Source organism: Xenopus laevis, chromosome 7L (assembly GCF_017654675.1).
Source record: "Xenopus laevis strain J_2021 chromosome 7L, Xenopus_laevis_v10.1, whole genome shotgun sequence".
Classification (NCBI taxonomy): Eukaryota; Metazoa; Chordata; class Amphibia; order Anura; family Pipidae; genus Xenopus; species Xenopus laevis.
This window is the reverse complement of record NC_054383.1, coordinates 124,296,321-124,323,779: the sequence shown is the minus strand read 5'-3', so window position 1 is coordinate 124,323,779 and position 27,459 is coordinate 124,296,321. Positions and strand designations below refer to the sequence as shown.

Here is a 27,459-nt window from a genome sequence, read left to right as displayed (position 1 = left end):
TTCAGTATAAAAATAAAAACTAGGTAAATAAATAGGCTGTGAAAAATAGAAAAAATTTTTCCAATATAGTTAGTTAGCCTAAAATGTATCAGCGACTTGAGGGGGGGGGGCACATGGGTCATAATTGTTGCTTTTGAATCTGAGCTGAATGCTGAGGATCAATTGCAAACTCACTGAACAGTTATGTCCCATGTGGCCCCCCTTATAGTCACTGACTAACTCAGAGTTAGAGAGCTGAAAAGCAGGACGTAGTGTTCTGTTCTGTTTATGTTAGACATCCAGTCACTCCAGCCTTTATACATTACATTTTTGGCTATGTAACTATATTACAAACATTTTTTTTATTTTGCACAGCCTATCTATTTACCCAGTTCCTTTAAAAGTGCGACCAGAAAAATTTGAGTTTAGTAAATAACCCCCTATGTGTGACTATTTAAAGCAGGGTTTACTGTGAGCTCTCTGGGTTTACAACAGGCTTGACAGTATAGACTCAGGATAGGGACATCTAATGACGCGCCCATTCTCAGCAATGAGCCACAGGAATCCAGCATCGTAGCTGACATGTTTGAAACTGTTATAAAGATCCAATTCTTTCCATTGGGTTCCCACAGGCTTCTTAGGGCTGATACCCACTCTACAAAAGAAAGAAATAATTATGATTAGAGAATGTCCGAATTCAATCTTGACACTTTGAAGTGATTGTGTCAGATTGGACCACATTGAGCCCACCTGATAGTAAGACAGGTACAATATTGGAAACCTGCATTTATTTATAATGATCTTGCCATGAAAACTCCTGCAATATGCACCATCCCTTGTCCCACCCCTCCCTGCCAATTATGTGGACTTTAACTTGAGGAAGTGAAGCCTTTCCTTAAAAGTTTTTTTAAAAATTGGTGGTCAGGGCCCCCTACAAGTTAAAGTTAAAAAAAATAATTGGTGACCAGGGCCCCCATATAAATTAAAAAAAAAAAACATTGGCACCAGGGCCCCCCTAACAAGTTAAAAAAAATTGGGGCCCAGAGTATATTTTTTAAAAAAACATTGGTGGCAGGGGCCTTTAGAGTATTAAAATAATACATTGGTGGCCAGGGGACTAAAAAAATAAAAAAACACAAATTGGTGTTCAGTATAATTGAACTCATGGCTTTAGGATTTCAACTTTGCCTCCTTTTGTGACTTTGTGACTTTTCGACGCTTCAGGAGGTTCGGCTTCGGCTATTTTCATGGCTTCGGGTCTCTTCGCAGCTTTGGAACTTCAGCTTCGGCTGTTTTCGCGTCTTTGAGTCTTTCTGCCGCTTCGGGACTTCGGCTTTCCGACACTTTCGCATTTTGGCTCATCGTGACATTGTGACTTCGGAAATGGCCGCACGGCTTTGGCCCTGTCAAGGGGGGCCCTGCTCTTTTGAAAGTGCAGCCTCCTTCAGGCCCCGGGCCCAGGACACCTGTACCCCCTCCCCCCCCGATGGCGGCCCTGCATACTATACCTAGTTACTGTACATTACCAAATAGTAAATTTGGGCATTCAAGGTCAGGTTATGGCCTGATCCACACCAGCCACCACCAAACATTTCTCTACCCTGTCTATTTCAGGAAACCAAAAGGGACAACTAAAAGGAAAGTCATCACAATTATATCTATCAGTAGCATAACCATACAGACAACCCATTATTTATATCAATAAACAGTTGCCCAGTTTATTGCATAGTTTACAAGCTATTCCTCCCAGGGATAATTTTACTAGATGTAGCACTATACAAGGTGGAGACATTGTGACCAGTTTGGTACCAGGTCCCATTCTCGCTACACAATCCAAGCAGCTAAAAATCATAGGTGCTCAACATACCAGATATCTCAAGGGCTCCTCCACAACACTGTCAGCTCCCATGCGGGCTGGGTGAAGGATGCCTATTGGACAATTATAACTATAGAAACCATTACTATTCAAACTATTCTCTACAGGTCCAGTAATAAGATTGGACGGTATTTGTGATTTAATTAAATTTTTTAAACCATGTGGCAGAAGTAGGTCTCTGAGGGCCCAAAGAGAAGGAAGACCTCAGTATCCAAGGGAAAGATTGATCCCTCCAATCTTTATAACCTCTGACCTATCTCTCTGCTACCTTTCATCTCTAAACTACTTGATTGCTTTGTCTATAACTGGTTAATGATATTTCTCTCTGACAATAACCTGCTAGACCCCATTACAATCTGGTTTTAGGCAACAACACTGAAACTGCCCTACCCCCACTAACTAATGACTAAAGCCAACAACCACTTACTAATACTGCTGATCTCTCATCTGCATTTGACACTATGGATAATCCTCTCCTCCTTCTGCCCCTTCATTTGCTTGGTCCTGTTCTCGTATCATCGTCTCCCCTACATCTTTCTGTTGGGGTTCCTCAAGGCTCTGTCCTTGGCCCCTTATTATTTTCTCTCTTAGCAAACTAATCAACTAGTATGGCTTCCAATACCACCTCTATACTGACGATACTCAGATCCATCTCTCCTCTCCCAATCTCAACCCAGAGCTCTAAACTCTGGTCTCTTCCTGACTGTCTGCTATCTCTATTTGGATGTCACAACGCTACCTTAAATTAAACCTCGTTTAAGCAGAAATGGTTCTCTTTCCCTCAAATAACACCCACAATATACAAGAAATATCTATCATAATTAACAATTCCACTCTCAGGCCCAGTGCCTTGGGATTATCCTAGATGTTTCCCTGTTCTTCACTCCTCAAATCAAGTCACTTATTAAATCATGTCACTTTCACCTAAGAAACATATCCAAAATACGATCACCCAAGATGCCGCCAAAATTATTCTTCATTTTCTTCATTTTCTCATCATATCACATCTAGACTACTGTAACTCTCTATTAATTGGCCTTCCCCTCCAGAGACTGTCACCTCTCCAGTCCATAATGAATATTGCTGCCAGTTTTATAAACCTCATCTACCACGACTCCTCTGCCAATCTCTGCAATGGATTCTACTACCTTTTAGTATAAAATTCAGACTAATGACCTGGCATTCAAAGCAGTTCATAACTCTGTCCCACCCTACACCTCTGAAATCGCTGCATACTCCGCCTGCTATGCTCCTCTACTGACCTGCTCTTCAACTCCTCTCTAGTTACTCTCATTCTCTCAGGGTGTTAGTATTCCCCAGGCAACACCCACCAGAGTAGGGACTTCAGTGGTAGAGTATAGTTCCTTGGAGCATCTCTGAATATCTGGTACACTGGGGCTACACCTGTGATTTGACTTACCATTGATGCCTGTTCTTTGAGTATTCAGGGTTCTCTTAACAACTGAATTATTAGCAGCCTCAGGGTGTTATCATTGTCTTTTTTAGTGGCTGATTTAATAATTAGCGTGTTCGTTATTTATGTAGGTGAAGATTATTAATTGATTAGAGGGTAACAGTGCACTGTTTAATTATTACATTTAGGGCGTTATTCACTAAAATCTGAATTTTCTCATGCTTTAATCAAACCAAGCTCGACCATCGAAAGAAAACCTACATCTTACAAGTTTTTGGATTTTACAAAAGCCAGAGCAGACCATGATATCTTCAAATTGGAATAGGGACATCTGCCAATGACTTCTACATGACTTCTCCATGAAAATCCCAAATAATTTTGTAGGTAATAATGTATACTATACAGTGCTGGTTTTACTTTTTGGTGTAAATGAATATTATCTTCAAACATGAGCCCTATATTTCAGCTCCCCATAGATCTGCTACAGTCTTTTTCCATGTTTCAAATGACGGGTGGTGGGCGTGGTCTAACAGTCCCTGTCAGAAGCACAGTAGGAGGGGGATAGCCAATCACAACCCTGCAGTCACACAAGAAAAGATAGGTTTATGTTCCCTATCAGGTCAGCCTAGCTTTTGATTGGTTTCTTTCCTACAGTGTTGAGTCCCACCGGCTCCCCTGCACAGCCAGACAATTCAGCGGGCAGGAAATGCAACGGATGGGAGGGACTAATAGGGTTTTTACCGAAATTTTCAATAAAGTAACCAGAAACACACCTTTTTAAAGAACATTCCTTCAATATCTAAAAGAGTTTAATGCACTGGTACATTTTTGTTTTTACATGATATGTCTCCTTTAATAGTTGGTATTAAAAAAAAAAAGATTGGATCACTGTGTTGCTTATGACATTGGGTTGAGGACTTCCAATGGCCATGAAACCAGTAGATACAATTTGTTGCTTTAAAGTAAAAGCTTGAGATTTTGGGTGGCTTGTACCCTAGATAGCTCAGTGTCCTACATAAGGAGAACAAGTACAGAAAATACAGACCCAAGAATGACTGCCCTGTACCATTACCTTCTGTAAACTTTGCCTTCATGATTCACAGCAAACACTGATCCGTCTGTTCCCACCTCCACCATGACAAGAATTCCATTCACTTGTTCAGACCCTGTTGCCTGGCAAGATGTTGGTGACACATTGTTCCAGAAATAGATCTCATGGATGTTGTTAACACCCCAGCAGCCCAGGGGACCACAACTGTAATACATGAGGCTCCCTTTGATTTGGGTGAAGATTAAGGCAGTTCCCATTAATCTGTGCTCGTTTAGGCAGTAAATATTATCTTCAGCATTTACTCCAGCTACGAATTTATCACCCCCAGCATCAATTTGCTTTAAGAGTCCTTGGGGGGGGGGAGGAATATAAGAAAAACACAATAATATTTAAAAAACAATACAAATATAAATGAAAAGTTAAACTAAGCTTTGCACAGAAGTGTTCTGATCTCAGGAAAGAGACCAGAAGCCTCAGCCCTTTTCCATCTCTTTCCTGAGCAGAGCAACATCAGAACACATCTCCTGTTTTCCTTCTGAAGGTAATGTGTGTCGCCTTGACTGTACAGTTACAGGAACTGACCAGCAGGTGGCGATGTAGTTACAAAATTAATTATATTGGCAGTTAATAAAAACTTAAATAACTCTGAAACAGAAAAAAATAATTAAATATAGTTTGCAAAATTGCTTAGAAATGCACCCAGAGCAATTTTGATGCCAGTGAGACTGCGCCAGTCGTTTTGGGTAACCTTCCGAGTGGTCATTGTGTTTATAGTAGGTGCTCCTGTAACTATTGTTCCTGAGCTGATCCTGGTATTGACCGTTGCCTGTCTGACTCGGCCTGAATGCTGAAAGCCCTTTACCATTGCCTGGACTGTGTACTTTTGTTGCTCACCAGATTCCCTGCCTTGCCAGTAGCCTGATGCTTTGTCTATTATTACCAGTACATATCCTAGGGTTGCCACCTTCTGGCCCAGTTGAATCCAGGCAGGAGGCGGGTCGTGATGCAATGGGCCGGGCTATGACACTGCAGGGGTGCGTCGTGAGGTATGGGGCGGGGCTATGGTTTGGGGATTTGCCTGTCGCCACGCCATAGGAAATCCTGCCCCGTTTTCCTAACAGGGTGCAGCTTAGACCCGGGCAGTTAAAAAAATGGGCTGTCCGGGTCAAAACCGGACAGGTGGCAACCCTAACATATGTACAACCTTGCCTTGTTATAGCCTTTGCTTTTTTATTATGAGTGCATACCTTCAGTTACCCTTGCCTGTGCCATTGCCTGCCTTTCTATTTTCTGTTGCTGCAACAAAGCTTCTTTCTGTTTGCCAAATACCTGCAGGCCCGGATTTGTGGAGAGGCCACCATGGCCCGGGCCTAGGCCGGCAGGATTTTAGGGGGCGGCATGTTGTCCAACCACACTCACATTGGTTCAGAAACACTGGGGGAGATTAAAATTTTCTGTACGCCAATCCCCATTTCTCTGGTCCCGTTAATGAAAATTTGATTGAATAAAAGGGCGGGGCGATGAACGACAGCTGGTCTAGGGGCACCTGCTATGGAAATCCGGCCCTTAATATTTGCTTGCCTTTGGCCCCCCGAGATTATGGACCCTTGATTGCGACAGTAGGAACTGGCCGCTGGTTGTAAAGGAAGATAATGTTGCACTAGCCAAAATGGAGCCAAATCCATAGCTCCCAACGGTCCCATTTTTAGAGGAACAGTCCCTCTTTTGACAGCTCAACCCGCAGTCCCTCATTTGTACTGGGAAGTCCCGTTTTTCTCTGCACTGAACAGCCAGAAAAAGAAACAATGTTTCTAACTTAATTGGCTTTTGGCAGAGAGTCCAGAACAGCTACAGCTGCAGATAAGATACTTTGGTACAATTTCAAGAAACCCAAATGAGTAATTGTAACAATATAAGATAACAGGTCTCTTGGGAAAAGTTAGACTCACAGCTAAAAGGGCAATTCACCTTCATTAGCAAAACTGTAATAACTGGAAAAAAAACACAGAAATATGTTCAATCTGCCAAATTTTGTAAAATAAACATGGTAATTAGGGGGTGTGGCCCCAAAAATGGGCATGGTCAAAAATTTTTATTTCCAAAATGTTGGGAGGGATGCAAATCCTAACTTTTCCCCCATTTTGCTTTCAAATAAGACCCCAGATATACAGTAATTTTACTCACCTGATACTTGTATCCACTCAAAATCCTGCAGCCTGTAAATGTAGTTTTCGGGATCGACTGCCCAAATTCCTGCTGGTCCCACAGTCACATGTGAAGCGTTCCCTGAAATGCGTGTCCAGCTGTTTAAGTGCCAGAAGTATATCTTGTTATCTTCTGACACCCCAAAAACCTCTCCATTCCCAGCATCCAGCTGTTTCAGCTTCCCGGGCATTACTGTGCAGGACATTTCTATGAATTAACAGAGAGAGAAGCAACTGTAAATAGAAACAATGCCTGAATATTTCCTGACTGACCCCACCAGCAGATAATTGTATAGTTGTTCTAATTGCATCTTCTACGAGCTATGCAGAAATATGCAGCAGATATGGATATAGTATATATATAGGTCCCAGGCATTCTGTATAACAGATCCCGATTTGAAATTGGCAGAGAGGAGATCTATCTATTGGTGTATATAATAAATTGAATAAAAAAGGGATCTGACTTGCGTCAGTATATTAGTCGTTAAATAGAAAAGAGAAAAAAAGATACCCCTTCTTTATCAATCAAAACATATTCACATTCAGAAAAAAGGTTGTTTTAAAAACAGATAACAGATCCCATAATGTAAACATGAAATAAACCCAATAGAATTGGCACCATTGTTATTATTGGGAATGTATAAATTCTGTTGTTTTCTGGTGTAATATAGAAGGGAATGGAATTTTATTTTATATTCAGGTATGGAACCCGTTATCCAGAATGATCGGGACCTGGTGCTTTTTCCAGATAAAGGATCTTTCCGTAATGTGGATCTTCAAACTTTAAATCTACTAGAAAATCATGAAAACATTAAATAAACAAATTGGCTGGTTTTGCCTCCAATAAGGATTAATTATATCTTAGTTGGGATCAAGTACAAGCTACTGTTTTATTATTACAAGTTTTAAAAATTTGGATTATTTCGATAAAATGGGGTCTATGGGAGGTACTCTGTTCTGCTATTCCATAAACTTTTTACCTGCACCCAGGCAAGATGTTACCAGTTATGTGAATATATATATGGAAAGGTGGCCATACATGGGCAGATTTAAAGAAACTCTTCAGTGTAAAAATCAAAACTGGGTAAATATATAGGGGCAAATTCACTAACATTCGTAGTTGCGCCAGGCGCAACTTCGCCGTGCTTCGCCGCACTTCGCCAGGCGTAGTTTCGCCAGCGCTCCGCAAATTCACTAAAATCCGAAGTTGCGCACAGGGGTAGCGTAAGATTGCAAAGTTGCGCTAGCGTTGATTCGCTAAGTGAAGCGAAGTTACGCTAGCGAAGGCTAATTTGCATACGGCGCCAAATTCAAATTTCAATGGAGGAATACGTATCAGCACTACAAATGGCTAGAAAACCTTCAAAACATCAAATAAAATTTTTATTTTGCCCTACACATGTGCCCACTGTATAGGTAAGTTGCCATGAGTCAGGAAATGTAGGGGGAAAGGAGGGTAGCCACAAAAAAAATTTCGATCTTTTTCAGCCTATCACCCATAATGTAGAAAACACGCCAGCGTTTTTTGGGACTTAGAAAAAATTTTGACTTTTTTTGAAGCAATCCCTATCTACTCTATTGCGCTTCGCCTGGTCTGAGGTGGCGAAGGAAGTCTAGCGTAAAAGGTAGCGTTCAGTACACTGCGCGCGTTAGTGAATTTGCGTAGTTACGTCCGTAGCGAAAATTCGCCAGGCGTAAGGGTGCGAAGTAACACTAGCGAATCTACGCCAGCGTTCGTTAGTGAATTTGCGAAGTAACGAAAATGCCAAACGCTAGCGAATTAACGCTAGCGTTCGGCGCTTAGTGAATTTGCCCCATAGTGTGTGCAAAATAAAAAAAATTCTAATATAGTTAGTTAGCCAAAAATGTAATTTATAAAGGCTGGAGTGACTGGATGTGTAACATAACAACACAGAACACAACTTCCTGTTTTCCACTCTCTAACTCTGAGTTAGTCAGCGACTTGAAGGAGGGCCACATGGGACATAACTGTTCAGTGAGTTTGCAATTGATCCTCAGCATTCAGCTCAGATTCAAAAGCAACAGTTATGACTCATGTGGCCCCCCCTCAAGTCACTGATTCGTTACTGCCTGGTAACCAATCAGTGGAAACCAAGAGAGCTGAAAAGCAGGAAGTAGTGTTCTGGCTATTATGTTACACATCCAGTCACTCCAGCCTTTATACATTACATTTTTGGCTAACTAACTATATTAGATACATTTTTATTCTGCACAGTCTATCTATTTACCCAGTTTTTATTTTTATACTGAACAATTCCGATTCTGTCCCTCTAGATTTAGACGGATTTGGCAGCTTCTCTGCCAGTGTATGGGGCCCCGACCGATATCTGGCTGAAAATATATAGTGAATAGTGATGCCTGTGGGTTTGGGGTGACTTCAGCATAACTTTATGTGGAAGTTGGCCTGAACCTGCAGATAAATCTTCTAGCGCTTTGCTTCCATCTGGATGTGCTCCTTTTTAAATACTTACTCCAGCGTGCCCTGCCCCCTTCTGTGACATCACAGTCGGGCGGGTGCAGGTAAACAAATAGAAGCATGCGGCGGGTTAGGGTCGGGAGCATGTTCTCTAGGGTCGGGCGCAAGTCGAGGTTTCTTGACCTGCACATCACTCATAATGAACACTGTTTTCATGCTGTAATAAATAAGCCTTAAGTAGGTTACTGGCGAGATCCCATTTGATGAATTGTGTTGAGATCTATTTTTAACTTAAATATACTCCTTAGTGAGATATATACAGTATATATATATATATATATATATATATCTATATCTATATCTATATCTATATCTATATCTATATCTATATATATATACAGTATATCTGTAGGCAAGGCAGATGCCTGTTAAATCATATGCAGAAATCACTGGGAGTGCACAATTTCTTTTTCCATGTGTTACATCAGTGAGACGTAACTGTGTTATATCTTTATAATACAGAAAAACCATGAATATCCTGTAAATTATATCCTTATAAACGGTGAGTTCTGATGTCATCAGTTATAAACGGTGAGTTCTGATGTAATTTCTGTCACATGACTCACCGAAACTTGTGTATTATAATAAATAAAGTACCCCCAGTTGTAAAATATGAGGATATTAGAAGTTACCTCGGAGTTTCCTGACCTGTATAAAAACACTCCGCCTTCGGCCTCGTACTTATGGTCGTATTATATGGTCATGAAACTCCTCGGTAACTTATAATATCCTTATATTTTACAAAAGGGGGTACTTTATTCACTATATTATATGCAATATGTGTATATTCTATATCTATTTATACATTGTGATTTGTATTTGAGAATGTTGTGTAATTTACATATTAGATAGTATCAGGGCGTTACAGAGGCAAGCTTCAAAGACACCCTATTTAGCACACAGCTGTTAAAGGAATTGTTCAGTGTAAAAATAAAAACTGCGTAAATAGATACAAAATAAAGAATGTTTTTAATACAGTTAGTTAGCCAAAAATGTAATGTATAAAGGCTGGAGTGACTGGGTGTCCAACATAATAGCCGAACACTACTTCCTGCTTTTCAGCTTTCTTTTTTCCACTGATTCGTCACCAGGTAGTAACCAATCAGTGACTTGCTTTTGAATCTGAGCTGAATGCTGAAAATCAATTGAAAACTCACTGAACAGTGGGCCCACTGAGCCACACCCACCCCAGCCCCCAAGCCCCACCCCAGATCCCGCCCACTCCACACAACAGTTAAAAGACCACACAGACATCAGTGCTAAAAAAGGTAACCCCCCACACACAAGTTATAAAAAGCTATTGATGGTCAGGGCCCCCTTATAACTGTGGTGCCAGGGCCCCCCTTAAAATTGGTGGTCAGGACCCCCCTACAAGCTAAAAAAAAACATTGGCACCAGGGCCCGCTTACAAGTTAAAAACAAAAATGGGCCCCCAAAGAATATTATTTTAAAAAAAACATTGGTGGCAGGGGCCAATAGAGTATTAAAATAATACATTGGTGGCCAGGGGATTAAAAAATAAATAAAAAAAACACACATTGGTGTTCAGAGGAATTGAACTCGTGGCTTCAGGACTTCAACTTCGCCTCCTTGCGGGACTTTGGGTCTTTTCGCCACTTCAGGACTTCAATTTCATCTGTTTTCATGACTTCCGCTTCGGGAGTTCGACTGTTTTCGTGGCTTCGGGTCTCTTCGCTGCTTCAGCTGTTTTCGTGTCTTTGGATATTTTCGCCGCTTCGGGAGTTCGGCTTTTTGGCACTTCCGCATTTCAGCTGATTGTGACTTCGGAAATGGCTGCACGGCTCTTTCGAAAGAGGAGCACTGCCGGGCCCCCCTTCAGGCCCGGGACACCTGTAACCAGGGCAGCCATCAGGGGGGGGGACAGGGGAGAGAGATCTGCTTACTTCGGGAAGGCATGGAAGTTTAAGGGGCCCTGGCCACCAATTTTCTTATAATGTGGGGGGGCCTGGCCACCATTTATTTGTCTCATGTGGGGTCCTAGCCACCAATATTTTTTAATGGGGGGGGGCCTGGCCACAAATGTTTTTTTATGGGGGGCCCTGACCACCAATATCTTTTTATTTTTTATTAACTTGTGGGAACCCTAGCCACCAAATTTTTTTTATTTTTTTGTACTGTGTGGTGGGGGGCGGACCTGTGGGGTGGGGAGGGCGGACCCAGGGCCGCCATCAGGGGGGGACAGGGGGGACAAGCGTACCGGGCCCGGGCATGAAGGGGGGCCCGGCAGCGCTGCATTTTTTGAAGATCCGGGCCCCCCTTACGAGCGCCCGAGCCGTACGTCTTGCCTCTTGCGTGCCGAATGCGGAAGTGCCGAAAAGCCGAAGCCGATGCGCCGAAAAGACCCGAAGTCACAGAAAAACCCGAAGTCACGAAGCGCCGAAAAGACCCGAAGTCACGAAAACAGCCGAAGCCGAAGTCCTGAAGCAGCGCAAAGACCCGAAGTCACGAAAACAGCCGAAATTGAAGTCCTGAAGCAGCGCAAAGACCCGAAGTCACGAAAACAGCCGAAATTGAAGTCCTGAAGCGGCGAAAAGACCCGAAGTCACGAAAGGAGGCGAAGTTGAAGTCCTGAAGCCATGAGTTCAATCCTACTGAACACCAGTTTGTGTTTTTTTTTTTTTTAATCCCCTGGCCACCAATGTATTATTTTAATATTCTATAGGCCCCTGCCACCAATCTTTTTTTTAAAACTTTTTTTTTGGGGCCCCAATTTTTTTTTTAACTCGTAAGGGGCCCCTTGCCACCATTGTTTTTTTTGTTTGTTTTTTTTAAAAAAAATTAATTTTCTTTTTGGTGGCCCCAAATTTTTTTAACTTGTAAGGGGGCCCCTGCCACCAGTTTTTTTCAAAAAAAAATTTTTTTTGGTGCCCCAATTTGTTTTTAACTTGTAAGGGGGCCCCTGCCACCAGTTTTTTGTTTTTTTTTTCAAAAAAATTTTTTTTTTTTTTCAAATTTTTTTTGGGGCCCCAATTTGTTTTTAACTTATAAGGGGGCCCCTGCCACCAGTGTTTGTTTATTTTTTAGTTTTTTTTACATTTTTTTTTGTTGGGGCCCCAAGTTTTTTTTTAACTTATAAGGGGGCCCCTGCCACCAATGTTTTAAAAAAAAAACAAAAAAATTTAATTTTTTTGTTTTTGGGGCCCCAATTTTTTATAAGGGGGCCCTGACCATCAATAGCTTTTTACAACTTGTGTGTGGGGGGGTTACTTTTTTAGCGCTGATGTCTGTGTGGTCTTTTAACTGCGATGTGGAGTGGGCGGGATATGGGGTGGAGCTTGGTCGTCAGTGTGGCGGGGCCCAGGGGGCCCCAAAAATTTTGTTGTACGGGGCCCCGTGATTTCTAATGGCGGCCCTGGGCGGACCTGTAGGTGGGGCTTGCAGTGGGCGCAGCCAAGGGGGCCCAGGAAATTTTGTTGTATGGGGCCCTGTGATTTCTAATGGTGGTCCTGCCTGTACCCCCTGTTCCCCCTGATGGCGGCCCTGACTCAGGGTTAGAGAAGTAGTGTTCTGGCTATTCTGTTACACATCCAGTCACTCCAGCCTTTATACATTACATTTTTGGTTAACTAACTATATTAGATACATTTTTATTTTGCACAGCCTATCTATTTACCAAGTTTTATTTGACATGGGGCAGTTGAGAAATCAAACCTTCCTTTATCCACACTGCCTTTCCCACCTTCCATTGATTTGATTCTTGGATGGATTGTCTCAGGAATCCATGCCCAACTATTTTAGATTAACTTATTGGTCACTGACCAATCAGAACATGACATGTGTACCTATGGTCAGTCTTTAGGTTAATACAATAGGCTAAGTTAGTGAGAGAGTTCCCGGAGTGAGGACACAGACGCCAGACCAAATGGAAGGTTGAGTATCAGGGAGGCAGTGGATTTAGATCCAACATATCCATATTTGTAATTGTCTCTGTAAATATTTGTTATAGATTCTATGTAGTGTAACTTGTTGTCTGTGTATTATTTCTGTAGCTATGTGACAATAGCTTTTGTAAATAAATACATATTTTGATTGTACAATCTCTTTCGTTAAAGAACCCTTATAACCAGGATTACTTATGTACATGTGTACACGAGAATAAATATATTTACATAAACATATCCTTTGTCAACATCGTGCAAAGCAGAAGAGATGTGCAATAATACACAAATGGCAGAATAAATTGTATTACCTGCAGCGGCTCCGGTGTAGAGCAATTGTAGGAAGATGAGGAGCAGCATGTTGTCTTTTGGGTTGAGATAAAAGAACAATTTGGACTATAAATTCCTTCTCTCATATAAATAAGCTCATTGTACTCCTCCCTTCCTAGACAGAGGGGCAGAGACTGGGGGCAGAGCAGTGAGAGCCGTGACAGAGACAGTTATTAGCTGGAAGTTCATGAGATGGATTAAAGATATCACGAGGCAAAAGCTATTGACTTAAGACAAGGGAATAAATTGTTTGTGATTCACTGTTACCACAGAGCTGCTGTTACTTAGATATTGTACAACAGCCTTTTGCTACACTCAGAAAATATATTGCTGTTTGAATAAGCAGCAGCTATCTCAGGGGGGAACAGGGGGGACAAGTGTCCCGGGCCCTGGAATGAAGGGGGGCCGGCAGTGCTGCAGGTTTGAAAAGAGACGGGCCACCCTTGCGAGCGCCAAAGCCGCGCGTGCGTGCGGCCAACCGAACAGCTGAAATGCGGAAGCGCCGCAGGACCTGAAGCCGAAGGACCTGAAGCCACGAAAACAGCCGAACTCCCGAAGCGGCGAAAAGCCCTGAAGTCACGAAAACAGCCGAAATTGAAGTTCTGAAGCGGCGAACAGACCCGAAGTCACGAAAACAGCCAAAATTGAAGTCCTGAAGCTGCGAAAAGACCCGAAGTCACGAAAGGAGGCGAAGTTGAAGTGCTGAAGCCACGAGTTCAATTCTACTGAACACCAACGTGGGTTTTTTTTAATCCCCTGGCCACCAATGTATTATTTTAATATTCTATAGGCCCCTGCCAACAATGTTTTTAAAAACCCAATTTTTTTTAACTTGTAAGGGGGACCCTGGCGCCAATGTTTTTTAAAAATATTTTTTGGGGCCCCAATTTTTTTTAACTTGTAAGGGGGGCCGTGGCACCAATGTTTTTTTAAAAAAATTTTTTGGGGCCCCAATTTTTAACTTATAAGGGGCCCTGACCATCAATAGCTTTTTATAACTTGTGTGTTATAAAAAGTTACTTTTTAGCGCTGATGTCTGTGTGGTATTTGGGTGGGATGGAGTGGGGCTTGGGTGGAGTGGGCAGAATCTGGGATGGGACTTGGGCGCTAGTGTGGGCGGGGCCCAGGGGGCTCCAAAAATTTTGCTGTACGGGGCCCCGTGATTTCTAATGGCGTCCCTGCCTGTTGTAGTTCAGATAATGTATTTATTCCTTTTCCCCTCCATCTTTTCATTTCTTTTTTGCTTTCCCTTCCCATCCCTGATTAACACAAATATCAGATCACACACACTGAGCTGCTCTGTCTTTGGGCTGCTATAGAAAACCTTGTGCATAAAGGTTCTTAGTTGTACCTTACATGGGCACAAAACCTTACACAACCTAGAACTGGGAATCATTCCTATTTCAGAAGACAGTTTCATACTAATCTTTTTCACCTGCAGCAGTTTTCTGGTTCAGGTAAACGATAATAACATCGCTCCATGGATTCTCTATATCAGTGCTGTCCAACTCCCTGCCCACGGGCTGCATCCGGCCTGCGACCCCCCTAGTGTGGCCCCACATGAAAGCCTACCTGCTGTGACTGCTTACCTTGTTTAAGTTAAATGTATCAGTACTGAGATTAACTGACCCCTGCATTGTTTTTTTCAAAACGCATCAGTTAACCCTTTAAGTGCCACAGAACGTAGAATCTACGTTCTGTGGAAAAGTAACTTGAAATGCCACAGAACGTAGATTCTACGTTCTGCAGCACTTCCGGGTTCTGGAGCGGAGGAGCGGCTGTTAGAGCCGCTCGCTCCGTTCCGCATCGATCCCCTGCCCCTAGGCAACGAGCAGAGCAGGGGATCGAGTGGCCCCTGGGGCGCGATCGCCCAGGGGCCCAAAAACAGCAGCAGGCACGTGTAACTTACGTGTCCTGCTGCTGCAGCCTACACCGCGCTGGATATCTCCGCCCCCACAGCACAGGCACACAGAGGACGTCGCAGATCTCTTCCTGAGGCCCTTCCAGATCGCCTGCAACAGTCTCCAGCGATTTTTTCAGGTTAGTGCAACAATTACACACACAAACACACCAACACACACTTATTACAGTAATACACACTTAGATTCACACTTACACACACTTACACATACATTTTTGGGGATTGGGGGGGTCACTTACACTCACTGCACTTACACACATGTGCACACACGCGCACATAACATGTAATTTACCATTTGTACACACGCACACGCACATACATGGCATTGTGGCTTTTTTTTTTTTTTCTTATCGCATCGTTTCTTTTTTTGGCTGAAAAAAATGTTTTATTGCCATTACGAATAGCGTATTCGCTAACCGTACTGTGCAATATCTTTTTTATGTTATTTCGGTGATTATATTGCAATTTTGGGTATTTTGGTGCATTTTTAGCCATTTTATTGAATTTTTAGCCATTTTATTGCATTTTCAGCTCTGCGTATGTTGTGTTCACTTGTTTCTAGCCGTATAACCTGTTTGGCCCAGCTAAAATATTCAAACTGTGATTCTGACGGCCGATAACACTAGTCTGGAAAAAAAACATTGATTTTTGTGGTTTTATTGGATTTTTTTGCATTTCACTCTTTACTGCCTTATTTTGTTTTGCCTTGTAAATTTTATTTACTATATATCCATTTGGGGGTCTCTGTGCGCCACATAGTTTGGTATATCTATGCATATTGGGCATCAAAGTGTTCAGTAGACCCCTGGCGTTCATATTTAGGATGTTTTATGCTGATACGTTACGAAATGTGTGGCATATAATGGGGTAGAATTCAAGCTTTGTGACGATTTTCAGAAATTTGATAAAAACCGTTATGTTCAGCATTGCTTTGCAGTTTGGCAGTTTGCAGTAGAAACACTTATTTACCCATATTGGATTCGTCAGAATGTGTACTTTCTGAAAATATATGGTTTTCTGGGGTCTCTGTACTGTTAGGGGGGTCTAATGTTGCATAATACACACTCCAGGTGCTCATATTGCAGCAGCCAGAGCGTCAGCCGTGAAAATGTATATACAGTATTGTCATTTGGTGGTCTCTGTGCGCCACATAGTTTGGTATATCTATGCATATTGGGCATCAAAGTGTTCAGTAGACCCCTGGCGTTCATATTTAGGATGTTTTATGCTGATAAGTTACGAAATATTTCTGTTTTTTACCCCACAAAAATGCAGTCAATTTGTTGATCTTTCATTAGCTGAAGTTACCCACGGGACTGTTTGTATGCGCTAACTTCATTTTGGGGCCTCTAAATGCCAGATACTTTGGTAAACTTATGAACAATGGCCACCAAAATGTTCAGAGGAACCCTGGCAATCATATTTAGGGTGCTTTTTCTTAGTACGTAATGACACATGGGTGATATGGTGCTGGGAAGTTGAAGCTTTGAAGCAATTTTCAGATATTTCACCAAAACCGACAACTTTGGGAAAGCCTTGCGACTCAGTAGTTTGGAGCAGAAAGGCATGGGTACCCATTTTAGATTCTGTAGAATGTGTACTTTCCAAAAATGTATGGGTTTGGGGGGTAAACATATATTTCTGTGTTTTTACCCCACAAAAATGCAGTCAATGTGTTGATTTTTCATTAGCTGAAGTTACCCACGGGACTGTTTGTATGCGCTAACTTCATTTTGGGGCCTCTAAATGCCAGATACTTTGGTAAACCTATGAACAATGGCCACCAAACTGTTCGGAGGAACCCTGGCAATCATATTTAGGGTGCTTTTTCTTGGTGCATAACGATACATGGGTGATATGGTGCTGAGAAGTTGAAGCTTTGAGGCAATTTTCAGATATTTCACCAAAACCGACAACTTTGGGAAAGCCTTGCGACTCAGTAGTTTGGAGCAGAAAGGCATGGGTACCCATTTTAGATTCTGTAGAATGTGTACTTTCCAAAAATATATGGGTTTTGGGGGGTAAACATATATTTCTGTGTTTTGACCCCACAAAAATGCAGTCAATGTGTTGATTTTTCATTAGCTGAAGTTACCCACGGGACTGTTTGTATGCGCTAACATCATTTTGGGGCCTCTAAATGCCAGATACTTTGGTAAACTTATGAACAATGGCCACCAAAATGTTCAGAGGAACCCTGGCAATCATATTTATTGTGCTTTTTCTTAGTACGTAATGATACATGGGTGATATGGTGCTGGGAAGTTGAAGCTTTGAGGCAATTTTCAGATATTTCACCAAAACCGACAACTTTGGGAAAGCCTTGCGACTCAGTAGTTTGGAGCAGAAAGGCATGGGTACCCATTTTAGATTCAGTAGAATGTGTACTTTCCAAAAATATATGGGTTTGGGGGGTAAACATATATTTCTGTGTTTTTACCCCACAAAAAATGCAGTCAATGTGTAGCTGAAGTAAAGTCCTGAACAATTTGGATGTGCTAACTTCATATTTGTGTCTCTAAATGCCAGATACTTTGGTAAACCTATGCATAATGGGTATCAAACTGTTCAGTGGACCCCTGGCAATCATATTTCAGGTGCTTTTTCTTGGTACCTAATATAGTTTGGGATATGCGGAGCAGCAAAATAAAACCTTTGAAATGATTTTTCAGAATTTTGAATTTTTTGTTGAAAAACCGCTATGTTCAGACAAGCTTTTATGTTTGGTAGTTGGGAGTTGAGAGACATAGTTACCCATTTTGTAATCGGCAGAATGTGTACTTTTCAAAAATGTATGGTTTTCTGGGGTAAACCTACGGTTTCAGGATTTTTTGCCTTGGAATCTAAAGCATGCCGTTTTCTGCCTTAGTGCTTTCAAAATTCGGTAATATACTGCCGGGAGTTTTTGCTGTACAGAAATCCTAAATCTCCCTAAAACTATACATATCTGGTATTGGCACGTTCGAGAGACATAAGGCTTTCCAAATCAGTTGGATTTTCATCCGTAAAATGAAATATTTTTCTGGTATAAATTGATATACGATGAAAAATGGTAATTTTTCATTTTTTTTTGGTATTTAGCACTATAAATTTTTTTGCACAGGTGGAAATACATGAAAACTCAGGCAGATTTAGAAAGCTCAGTTTCTACCGAAAAAAACAATGTATAGTTTTCCTAGGTAAACTATAGGTTTCCCCTCAGAAAATGCCCCTAAAGTGAGAGAGCACAAAATGTTTCAAAAACGGCTGGCATTTCGCGTAACCAAAATGTGAAATTCTGCTGGCACTTAAAGGGTTAATAGTGCTGCTCCAGCAGAATTCTGCACTGAAATCCATTTCTCAAAAGAGCAAACACATTTTTTCTATTCAATTTTGAAATCTGACATGGGACTACACATATTGTCAGTTTCCCAGCAGCCCCCAGTCATGTGACTTGTGCTCTGATAAACTTCAATCACTCTTTACTGCTGTACTGCAAGTTGGAGTGATATCACCCCCTCCCTTTCCCCCCCAGCAGCCAAACAAAAGAACAATGGGAAGGTCACCAGATAGCAGCTCCCTAACACAAGATAACAGCTGCCTGGTAGATCTAAGAACAACACTCAATAGTAAAAACCAAGTCCCACTGAGACTGAATCAGTTACATTAAAGTGATACTGTCATGGGAAAAAACATTTTTTTTCAAAACGCATCAGTTAATAGTGCTACTCCAGCAGAATTCTGCACTGAAATCCATTTATCAAAAGAGCAAACAGATTTTTTTATATTCAATTTTGAAATCTGACATGGGGCTAGACATATTGTCAATTTCCCACCTGCCCCAAGTCATGTGATCTGCGCCCACCAGAAAACCTTAGGCTGAGGGGGCGGGATGGTGATGTGGGGGGCAGAACAGTGATGTAGGGGGGTGGGACGGTGATTTAGGAGGGGTGGACGAGTGACATGGGGGGCGCGCCAGTGATGTGGGAGGTGATGACATCAGGGGTGGGACTGATGATATGGCGATCAGCGATTGGCTGATCATCATGTCATTCACTTCAGTGTCAACCCTACTATGTGGGCAGTCCGTGGGTACCAGGCAAAGGTGCAGGCTTGATCCCTACCACCCTCCCCTGTGGTCCAAGAAAGGTTTCTTCCATTGTCCTGCATTTTTGGCGCCGGGATGACATCACTTTTGGCCCAAAGTGATGTCACTTCTGTTTTCACAGGGAGTAATTTGGGCTATTGGGGGTCTGGTTGAGTAGCAGTTAAGTAGGAGAAATTTGCGGGTCACGGCTTGCAGGCAGGTTTCTAATTCCAGGTCCTTTTCCCCATGACAGAGGTTAGTAAGTCCAGTTAATACCAGAGAAGAAGCTTCTGCTAAGTCTCAGTGAGCGCATAATGTGCATAATATTTCTAAGTGTTATTCACATAGCCCTGACTGAGACTCATGTTACTACCTGCAGTTCCAGCTCCACGTAGTCAGGTCAGAGCTGCACAATGCTATTTATTGTAGCCAAACTTGTGTGAGATCTGATTAAAATACAAAGCCTTACACAACAAGTTGGCTCTTCCTTATAAGCCCTGGGCATGTCATTTATTTGCAGACAGTCATATTTTGTGCTGATTTAATGGCAGAACCTATTTCCTCTGAATCACATACTCCATTCCACCCCACCTTCCACAACATAAGATTTCAAATACTTTGCAAACAGAACCTGCAAGCGAGGAAAACTGAATAAAGAAATGTGTGTTGGCCAGAGCCTTAAGCAAAATGAACATGCACATCTTGGGATGATATGCAGATCTTTCATCTGATAATTGAGTCCATGGGTTGAATGGCTAATTCTAAACAACTTTTCAATTGGTCTTCATTTTTTGTTTTGATTTAGTTTTGTCTTTACCCTCTGATTCATTTCCAGATTTCAAATGGGGGTCACTGACCCCATCTAAAATCAAATGCTCTGTAAGGCTACAAATGTATTGTTATCACTACTTTTTATTACTCGTCTTTCTATTCAGACCCTTTCCTATACATATTCCAGTCTCTTATTCGAATCCATGCATGGTTGCTTTGAGGTTATTTGAGGCCTGGCAACCAGATTGCTGAAATTACAAACTGGAGAGCTGCTGAATAAAAAAAAAACTAATCAACTCAAAAACTCAAAAAATGAAAACCAGTTAAAAAATATTTTCAGGGGCCTTATTTATCAAAGTCTAAATTTATCTGACTTTTTTATCGAAAAAAGTCAGACCAAACAAGAATCCATGATTGGACGTTATTTATTATTAAAAAATCATGATTTTATCGGATCGGGGACAAACACCAAAAAATCTAGTGTTAATCCAAATCATAAAATTTTTTCTGATTTTTTCCCAAGTCCAAAATATTCAAATTTTTGTTCAAAAAGCCCAAAATAGTCGGATTTTCGGACTAATTCCAAAGCAGAAATTTCCAAATAGAATAGGGACCTCTCCCATTGACTTATATACAATTGCGGTAGGTCTGAGATGCCGGGTTTTGGCATTCAAACTGTTTCTCTGGGTTTAATAAATCTCTAAAAATTTGAGGTTTTTTTTCCACAAAAAATTCGGATTTTATAGTTAAAAAAACACAATTCTTTTGAGTTTTTGGCATGCTGACTTTTGATAAATAGTCCCCTTAATATCACTCTTTAAAAGTTCATTTAAAGTTGAGCAACCCCTTTAAACTGCTACCTTGAAACATAGTAGGGCCTTTGGCCTTGTGTGTTACTCTCTAAAGGGTTGTCCCTCACTCTGCATTTGAATCAGACTCATAATTTTAACAAATGAAATATGTTTCGTATTAATTGTGCCTTCTGTATTTCTTAATTTATTTATGGTATAATTAATTTTGATTTATAGCATATTATTGATTGGTTTTCTTATGCATTATCCACTACTGCAATGTCATACATACAATACTGGTATATTAAATTGAACCTACTTTTATTGCTTTTAATCACCTGTGATTTGTGAATATTTTTCCAGGAACAGGTATGGGTTCCATTATCTGGAAACCCATTATCAAGAAAGCTTTGAATTAAAGAAAGGCCACCTCCCATAGATTCCATTTTATCCAAATAATCCAAATTTTTAAAAAATGTTTTCCTTTTTCTCTGTAATAATAAAACAGTAGTTTGTACTTGATCCCAACTAAGATATAATTAATCCTTATTGGAGGCAAAACCAGCCTATTGGGTTTATTTAATGTTTACATGATTTTCTAGTAGACTTAAGGTATGCAGATCCAAATTATGGAAAGATCCGTCATCTGGAAAACCCCAGGTCCCAAGCATTCTGGAAAACAGGTCCCATACATGTAATGCATGTAACTAAAACCAGCCAGTTCACAGAAAGGGAATATTTTACAAACTGGGGCATGTAACAGTGTCAGGAGGCTGCTGAGCCAGGAATATACAATGTACTAGTAACTGACAGCAGAAGAAAACAATATATTTTACTCATTTCTGTTGTATAATTATGTTCGGGTAGTGCCCATCATTACATGTTGTAGTTAGGGACCATCTGAAGTTTCTGCAGCTGTCAGAGCAAGTAAAACGAAGGGGGAATTTCAATGCATACAGTCAGGTTTCTTATAAAAATGGTACACATTTTTTAACTAAAGTATATTGGAGATAGATTTATTTTTCATTAATGAAAGTAAAAATGGGATTTTATTTTTTTTTGCCATTACATCCTTTAAATCCTGGGGTTAGCACCCCTTCAAAAATGGACCATCCCAAAGCTTTTAAAGGGATACTGTCATGGGAAAACATGTTTTTGTTCCAAATGCATCAGTTAATAGTGCTGCTCCAGCAGAATTCTGCACTGAAATCCATTTTTGAAAAGAGCAAACAGATTTTGTTATATTCAATTTTGAAATCTGACATGGGGCTAGACACATTGTCAATTTCCCAGCTGCCCCCAGTCATGTGACTTGTACTCTGATAAACTTCAATCGTTCTTTACTGCTGTACTGCAAGTTGGAGTGATATCACCCCCTCCCCCCCAGCAGCCTAACAACAGAACAATGGGAAGGAAACAAGATAACAGCTCCCTGGTAGATCTAAGAACAACACTCAATACTATAAGCCAAGTCCCACTGAGACTGATTCAGTTACATTAAGTAGGAGAATAGTGATAGGCAAATTTGGGGCGTTTTGCTTCGGTGAAAAATTTGAATTTGAATTTCCCACGAAATTCATGAAATGGCGAAACCACGCCGGCATCTAGTTTTTGACATAAAAAAATGGACACCGGTGAGTTTTAACGGCGGTTTTGCCAATTTATTCGCCAGCGGCGAATCGTGGTAATTCAACGGGAATTCGTGCCTGGTGAATGCATTCGCCCATCACTATAGGAGAAATAACAGCCTGCTAGAAAGTAATTCCATCCTAAAGTGCAGGCACAAGTCACATGACTGGGGGCAGCTGGGAAACTGCCAAAATGTCTAGCACCATGTCAGATTTCAAAATTGATTATAAAAAATCTGTTTGCTCTTTTGAGAAATGGATTTCAGTGCAGAATTCTGCTGGAGCAGCACTATTAACTGATGGGTTTTGGAAAACTATGTTTTTCCATGACAGTATCCCTTTAAGCTAAGTTTACTGCCTATTCTCATGCAGTTCCATCTTAGCTCCGCCCCTTCCCTCAGTAAGCTTCCTGCTCCTCCTCTGTGTGAGGAAGAAGAAAATCAGAGCAGGTGACAAAGTGTGTGTGTCTGTTAGAGTATAAATGAACCTGTGCATACCTCCCAACATTTTGGAAGTAAAAAGAGGGACAAAAAATTTTTTTCCGCGTGTAGCGCAGCATTTTTTGACCACACCCCTTTCTGTGGCCACACCCCCTAATTAACATGTTTGTTTTACAAAATTTGGCAGGTTATGAAAGTTTGAAAATATTTCTCCTTATCTAAACTGTGTTTTTGTGTCTCAAAATTGTTACAAAGTAAAGTTACAAAGTATTTGCACCTGTTAGCTGTTCTGGGCTCTCTGTTAAAAGCCAATTAAGTGAGAAACTTTGTTTCTTTTTCTGGCTGTTCAGTGCAGAGAAAAGAGGGACTTTCCAGTACAAATGAGGGACTGCGGGTTGAGCTGTCAAAAGAGGGACTGTCCCTCTGAAAAAGGGACAGTTGGGAGGTATGCCTGTGTCTAGATGGCTGTGTAAATACTTATTTTCACATTATTAAATCTTATTCTGTAGGTGCAAGTTGGGTGTTAGTTTGCCTACAACCATTTTCTCCAGGACATTTGCCACAAAGCATATTGACACCTTCAGTTCCTTGTCCCACTGTCTCATTGACTCTTTTAACTCTATTCACTTCTCATATTTATATTTTCACTCTGCTGATTTACTCCACAATCACCTCTCAGTTTCCCCTATGCCTCCTCACTGCTCCATATGTTTGTATAGCTATAAATATCTGTAATATTTATTATGTTGGCTATGAAATAGCCAACATACTGTTCTTCGAGTTCAGCTCGTTCTTCTTCTTATTATTATTATTGGCGAACCCCATTTTCTAAACGCTACTCCTCCTAAAGTTTTAGGGGTGCAAGCGCCAAACTTTCCACACTTATTCCTCTTATAGCAAAGTACGTTGCTTGTGCTTTAATAAGCGATCCCACCCACCCCGCCCCTGTGGCGACCCCCCGACGACCCCTTTTTTCCCATTGACTTTGACAGGGAAAAATTTCAAATCGCCGCCACTCGTACAGTTTTGAAGATACAGTCCCCAAACTCGGACCACATATTGTTGATGTCACCCCGAATAAAAATAAGTATTTTGGGGGGGCACCCCAAAGTGGGCGGAGCTACCAACGCCCAATGAAAATTGAGCAATTTTCTAAACGCTACTCCTCCCAGAGTTTTAGGAGTACAATTATGAAACTTTGCACACTTGTTCGACTCATACTCGAATAGGTTGCTTGTGCTTTGTTAAGCGATCCCAACCTCCGTGCCCCTGTGGCGACCCCCCGACGACCCCTTTTTTCCCCATAGACTTTCATTGGAAAACTTGAAACTTTTGCCACTTGTACAGCTTTGAAGTTACACTCACCAAACTTGGCTCATTTAGTCATGGGGTGAAACTGAAAAATTCTGTCCTATTTTGGGGACCCAAAAAAGTGGGCGGAGCCGCAAACAACCAATCAGATTTTCCCTATTGACTTCAATGAGAAAATGTAAACAGCTGTAATTCTCACAGTATTAAAGCTAGAGCTCTCCCAAACTTGGCACCGTGGGTCACTGGGTGACTCGGCTAAAATTGACCTAAAGTGGGCGGAGTCTACAACAGCCAATCAAATTTCAGCCATTCAAATAAATAGGAAAATGTTAAACTGCTGCCGCTCTTAGACGGTTAATGGCAGGGTCCTCAAACTTGGCACAGTTGGTCACTGGGGGACTGGGATTAAAATTAAGAAAAGTGGGTGGAGCCAAAACCAACCAATCAGATTTCTTTGATTGATTTTAATGAGAACAATTAAGAAGGCTGCCATTCTCTCAGTATTGATGTCAGGGACCTTGAATATCACAAATGTGGTCGCTGGGGGTTTCCACTTCAAGTTTAGAAAAAGTGGGCGGAGCCACCAACAACCAATCGAATTTCATTCATTGATTTTCAATAGAAAAAAATAAAAATGCTGCCATTTTTACACAATAAATGACAGCATTCCCAAACTTTGGAATGTTAGTCACTGAGTGACTGTGGTTCACAATTAGGAAAAAAAGGGGCGGGGCAACAACAGCCAATCAGATTTCAGCCATTGACCTTAATTAAAAATGATAAACTGCTGCTATTATCACAGTTTAAATGCTAGGTGTACCAAACTTGGCTCAATTACTCACTGGGTGACTGCGGTCAAAATTTAGGAAAAGTGGGTGGAGCCAAAAACGGCCAATCAGTTTTCACCTATTGACTTCAATGTAAAATTTTTGATTACTGCCGTTCTCACAGTTTTAAAACCAGAGGTCCCAAACTTAGCACTGACCATGACTAGGTAACTGGGGTTAAAATTCAGAAAACTGGGCGGAGCTTAAGACAGCCAATCACATTTTACCAAACGCTATTCAATGGGAATATTTAAATTCCTGTCAATCTTACACTGTTAATGTAAGAGTGCTCAAACTTGGTCCATTTGGTGAAGGGGTGACTGGGATGCAAATTTTTAAAAGTGGGCGGAGCCAAAAATAGCCAGTTTGTTTGAATGGATTTCAATGGTAAAATTGGATTGGCTTTAAATTTTACCGTTTTAATCCGGATTCTACCGACTTTGTGTACTCTCTAGGCACCGGGGGCGACTGGGCAAGACACCTATAGCGTTTCATAGCCAACATCCCGTGGTTTCTTCAGAAACGACACCCTCTAGTTAGATTTATAATATTCATATATCTATATATTTGTATAGCTATAAATATCTGTAATATTTATTAGATTTATAATATTAATATATCTATATATTTAAGTATATATATATATATATATAACAGATAAGTGTCTTGATACAAATGACGCTGCTACTATGTTGTGAAGAATGCCATTTTGTGATACATTTTAACAAGCTAATAAAAGCTATGTTTTAAATATGGAGTGCGATCTGGTTGGACCAATATATATATATATATATATGTACTGTACTATCATGTCTTCTATTTGGATGACTCTTATCTTTTAACCCTTTGCCTTCTAAACCACCACACCACTCTGGTAATAATGCAGCTTTCCCCTAGCTAACAGAATGCTTAAACATAAACAGGCCTGGATTTACAAACCGGCCACCCCTAGGCCAGCTCTGTTCTTTGCCCCCTCCCCTTCTGGTTTCCGGGCCTCCCTTGTCCCCCCCCTTCTCCCTGTGTGCGCCGTCCCCTTCCTCTGTGTGCGTGTGCTCTCAGGTTATTAAAGAGCTGTGCCAGGCTCGAAACGTTGCTGTAAATGCTGCCCTGCTATTAAGAATAAAGGCATTTTTAACTTAATTTTGGAGTGCTGCCCATTTTCGATTGGCTCTCAGGTGCGCAGGCGCAAGTTTTCTTAGTTGGGCACAGCACTGGAGACGGACGTGCATCTCCAGTGCTAACAGCTAACTTTGATGCAGCTGGGAGGCATGCCGCCCCTCAAATTCTGCCGCCCCAGGCCTTTGTGGCCTCGCCAGAATCCCGGGCCTGAACATAAATGCTACATTCTTGTCATTATGTTAACCCCTTTGCCAACCATCTAGAAAGTAGGTTGTTGGCAGGCAAAGTAAAGGAAATTTGTTGTATATATCTTCCTGCTGTCTTTACTTTAATAAGTTGATTAGTAATCAGTTTGTCCACTTTCGGTGCACATAAACATTTTTATTTCTCTTGAAAACTGCTTTGGTTATACACAGACTAGCAAGGTGGCTATTTTATCTGATGGACTGCCTCGCCTTGTTAAATGTACATGCCAAGCATTAGCACAGAATAATGTGTGTGTCGGTATAATGCTGGCTAGCTTTGTGAAAGAGCAAAAAGTCAAAATGTAAATCCAGAAAGCAGATGCCCTTGACCCTTACTGGGGTTTAAAAAAATACTCTTTAAATTATAGACTGTTATGAAAGAATTCAAAATAACCTTGTAATGTGTGTGTTGTTTGCAGGGGCGATCCTGGCCCATCCGCTGCCTGAGGCTGCAGCAGTTTTTGCTGCCCCCACCCTCCCCATTGCACTTACCTTTTTACACCTGAGGGAGTCCAGGAGGGTCTATGAGGCGGCAGAGAGGGCCAGGACGATAGCACAGAGAGCCTAACTGCGCTCTCTGCACTAGAAGAGACGAATTTCTGGTTTGAAAACCTGAAAATTCAGCTCTTAAAGTACCAGGAGCAGCATTTTTGCCGCCACTGGTACCTAGTGAGGCACTGCCGCCTGAGGCGACAGCCTCATCTCGCCTCATTGGCGAAGCGCCCCTGGTTGTTTGGTCTCTTATGCAAATCCCGTGAATGCACAAGTTAATACAGTTCAGCTGGCCATATACTGCAATATCTGCTCACAGAGTTGGACTGGGGGGCCCACCAGGGCTGCTGTCCTCCAGCCCCCCGGCCCCCACTGCTGCTGAGCCCACACGGTCCCCCGTCGCACCGCTGCTCAGATGAGCGTGTATGCTTCTATACAGGCGCGCACGCGCATTAAGTTTTACACTGGTCGCAGCAGGAAGAGAGAATGTCTGCGAGCGGCGCAAACTGTTTTTGGGGGGGCAGGAGATGGGGGGAGGGAGTCTGGCTCGGCGGGGGCCAATGAGGGCCGGGGCCCACCGGATATTTTCCGCCGGCCC

The 27,459-nt window shown here is 41.6% G+C and overlaps 1 protein-coding gene across 1 annotated transcript; it reads right to left on the bottom strand.

Moving 5' to 3' along the window:
* Nucleotides 1-352: 352 nt before the first annotated feature.
* On the bottom strand, nucleotides 353-13,339 carry LOC108697048 (fish-egg lectin). The gene is made up of 4 exons (XM_018226722.2): nucleotides 13,232-13,339; nucleotides 6,505-6,732; nucleotides 4,342-4,669; nucleotides 353-634 (listed from the first exon to the last, which is right to left on the bottom strand). The coding sequence occupies exons 1-4, from the start codon at nucleotides 13,278-13,280 to the stop codon at nucleotides 466-468; spliced, it is 774 nt and encodes a 257-aa protein (XP_018082211.2). The 5' UTR covers nucleotides 13,281-13,339; the 3' UTR covers nucleotides 353-465.
* Nucleotides 13,340-27,459: the final 14,120 nt, after the last annotated feature.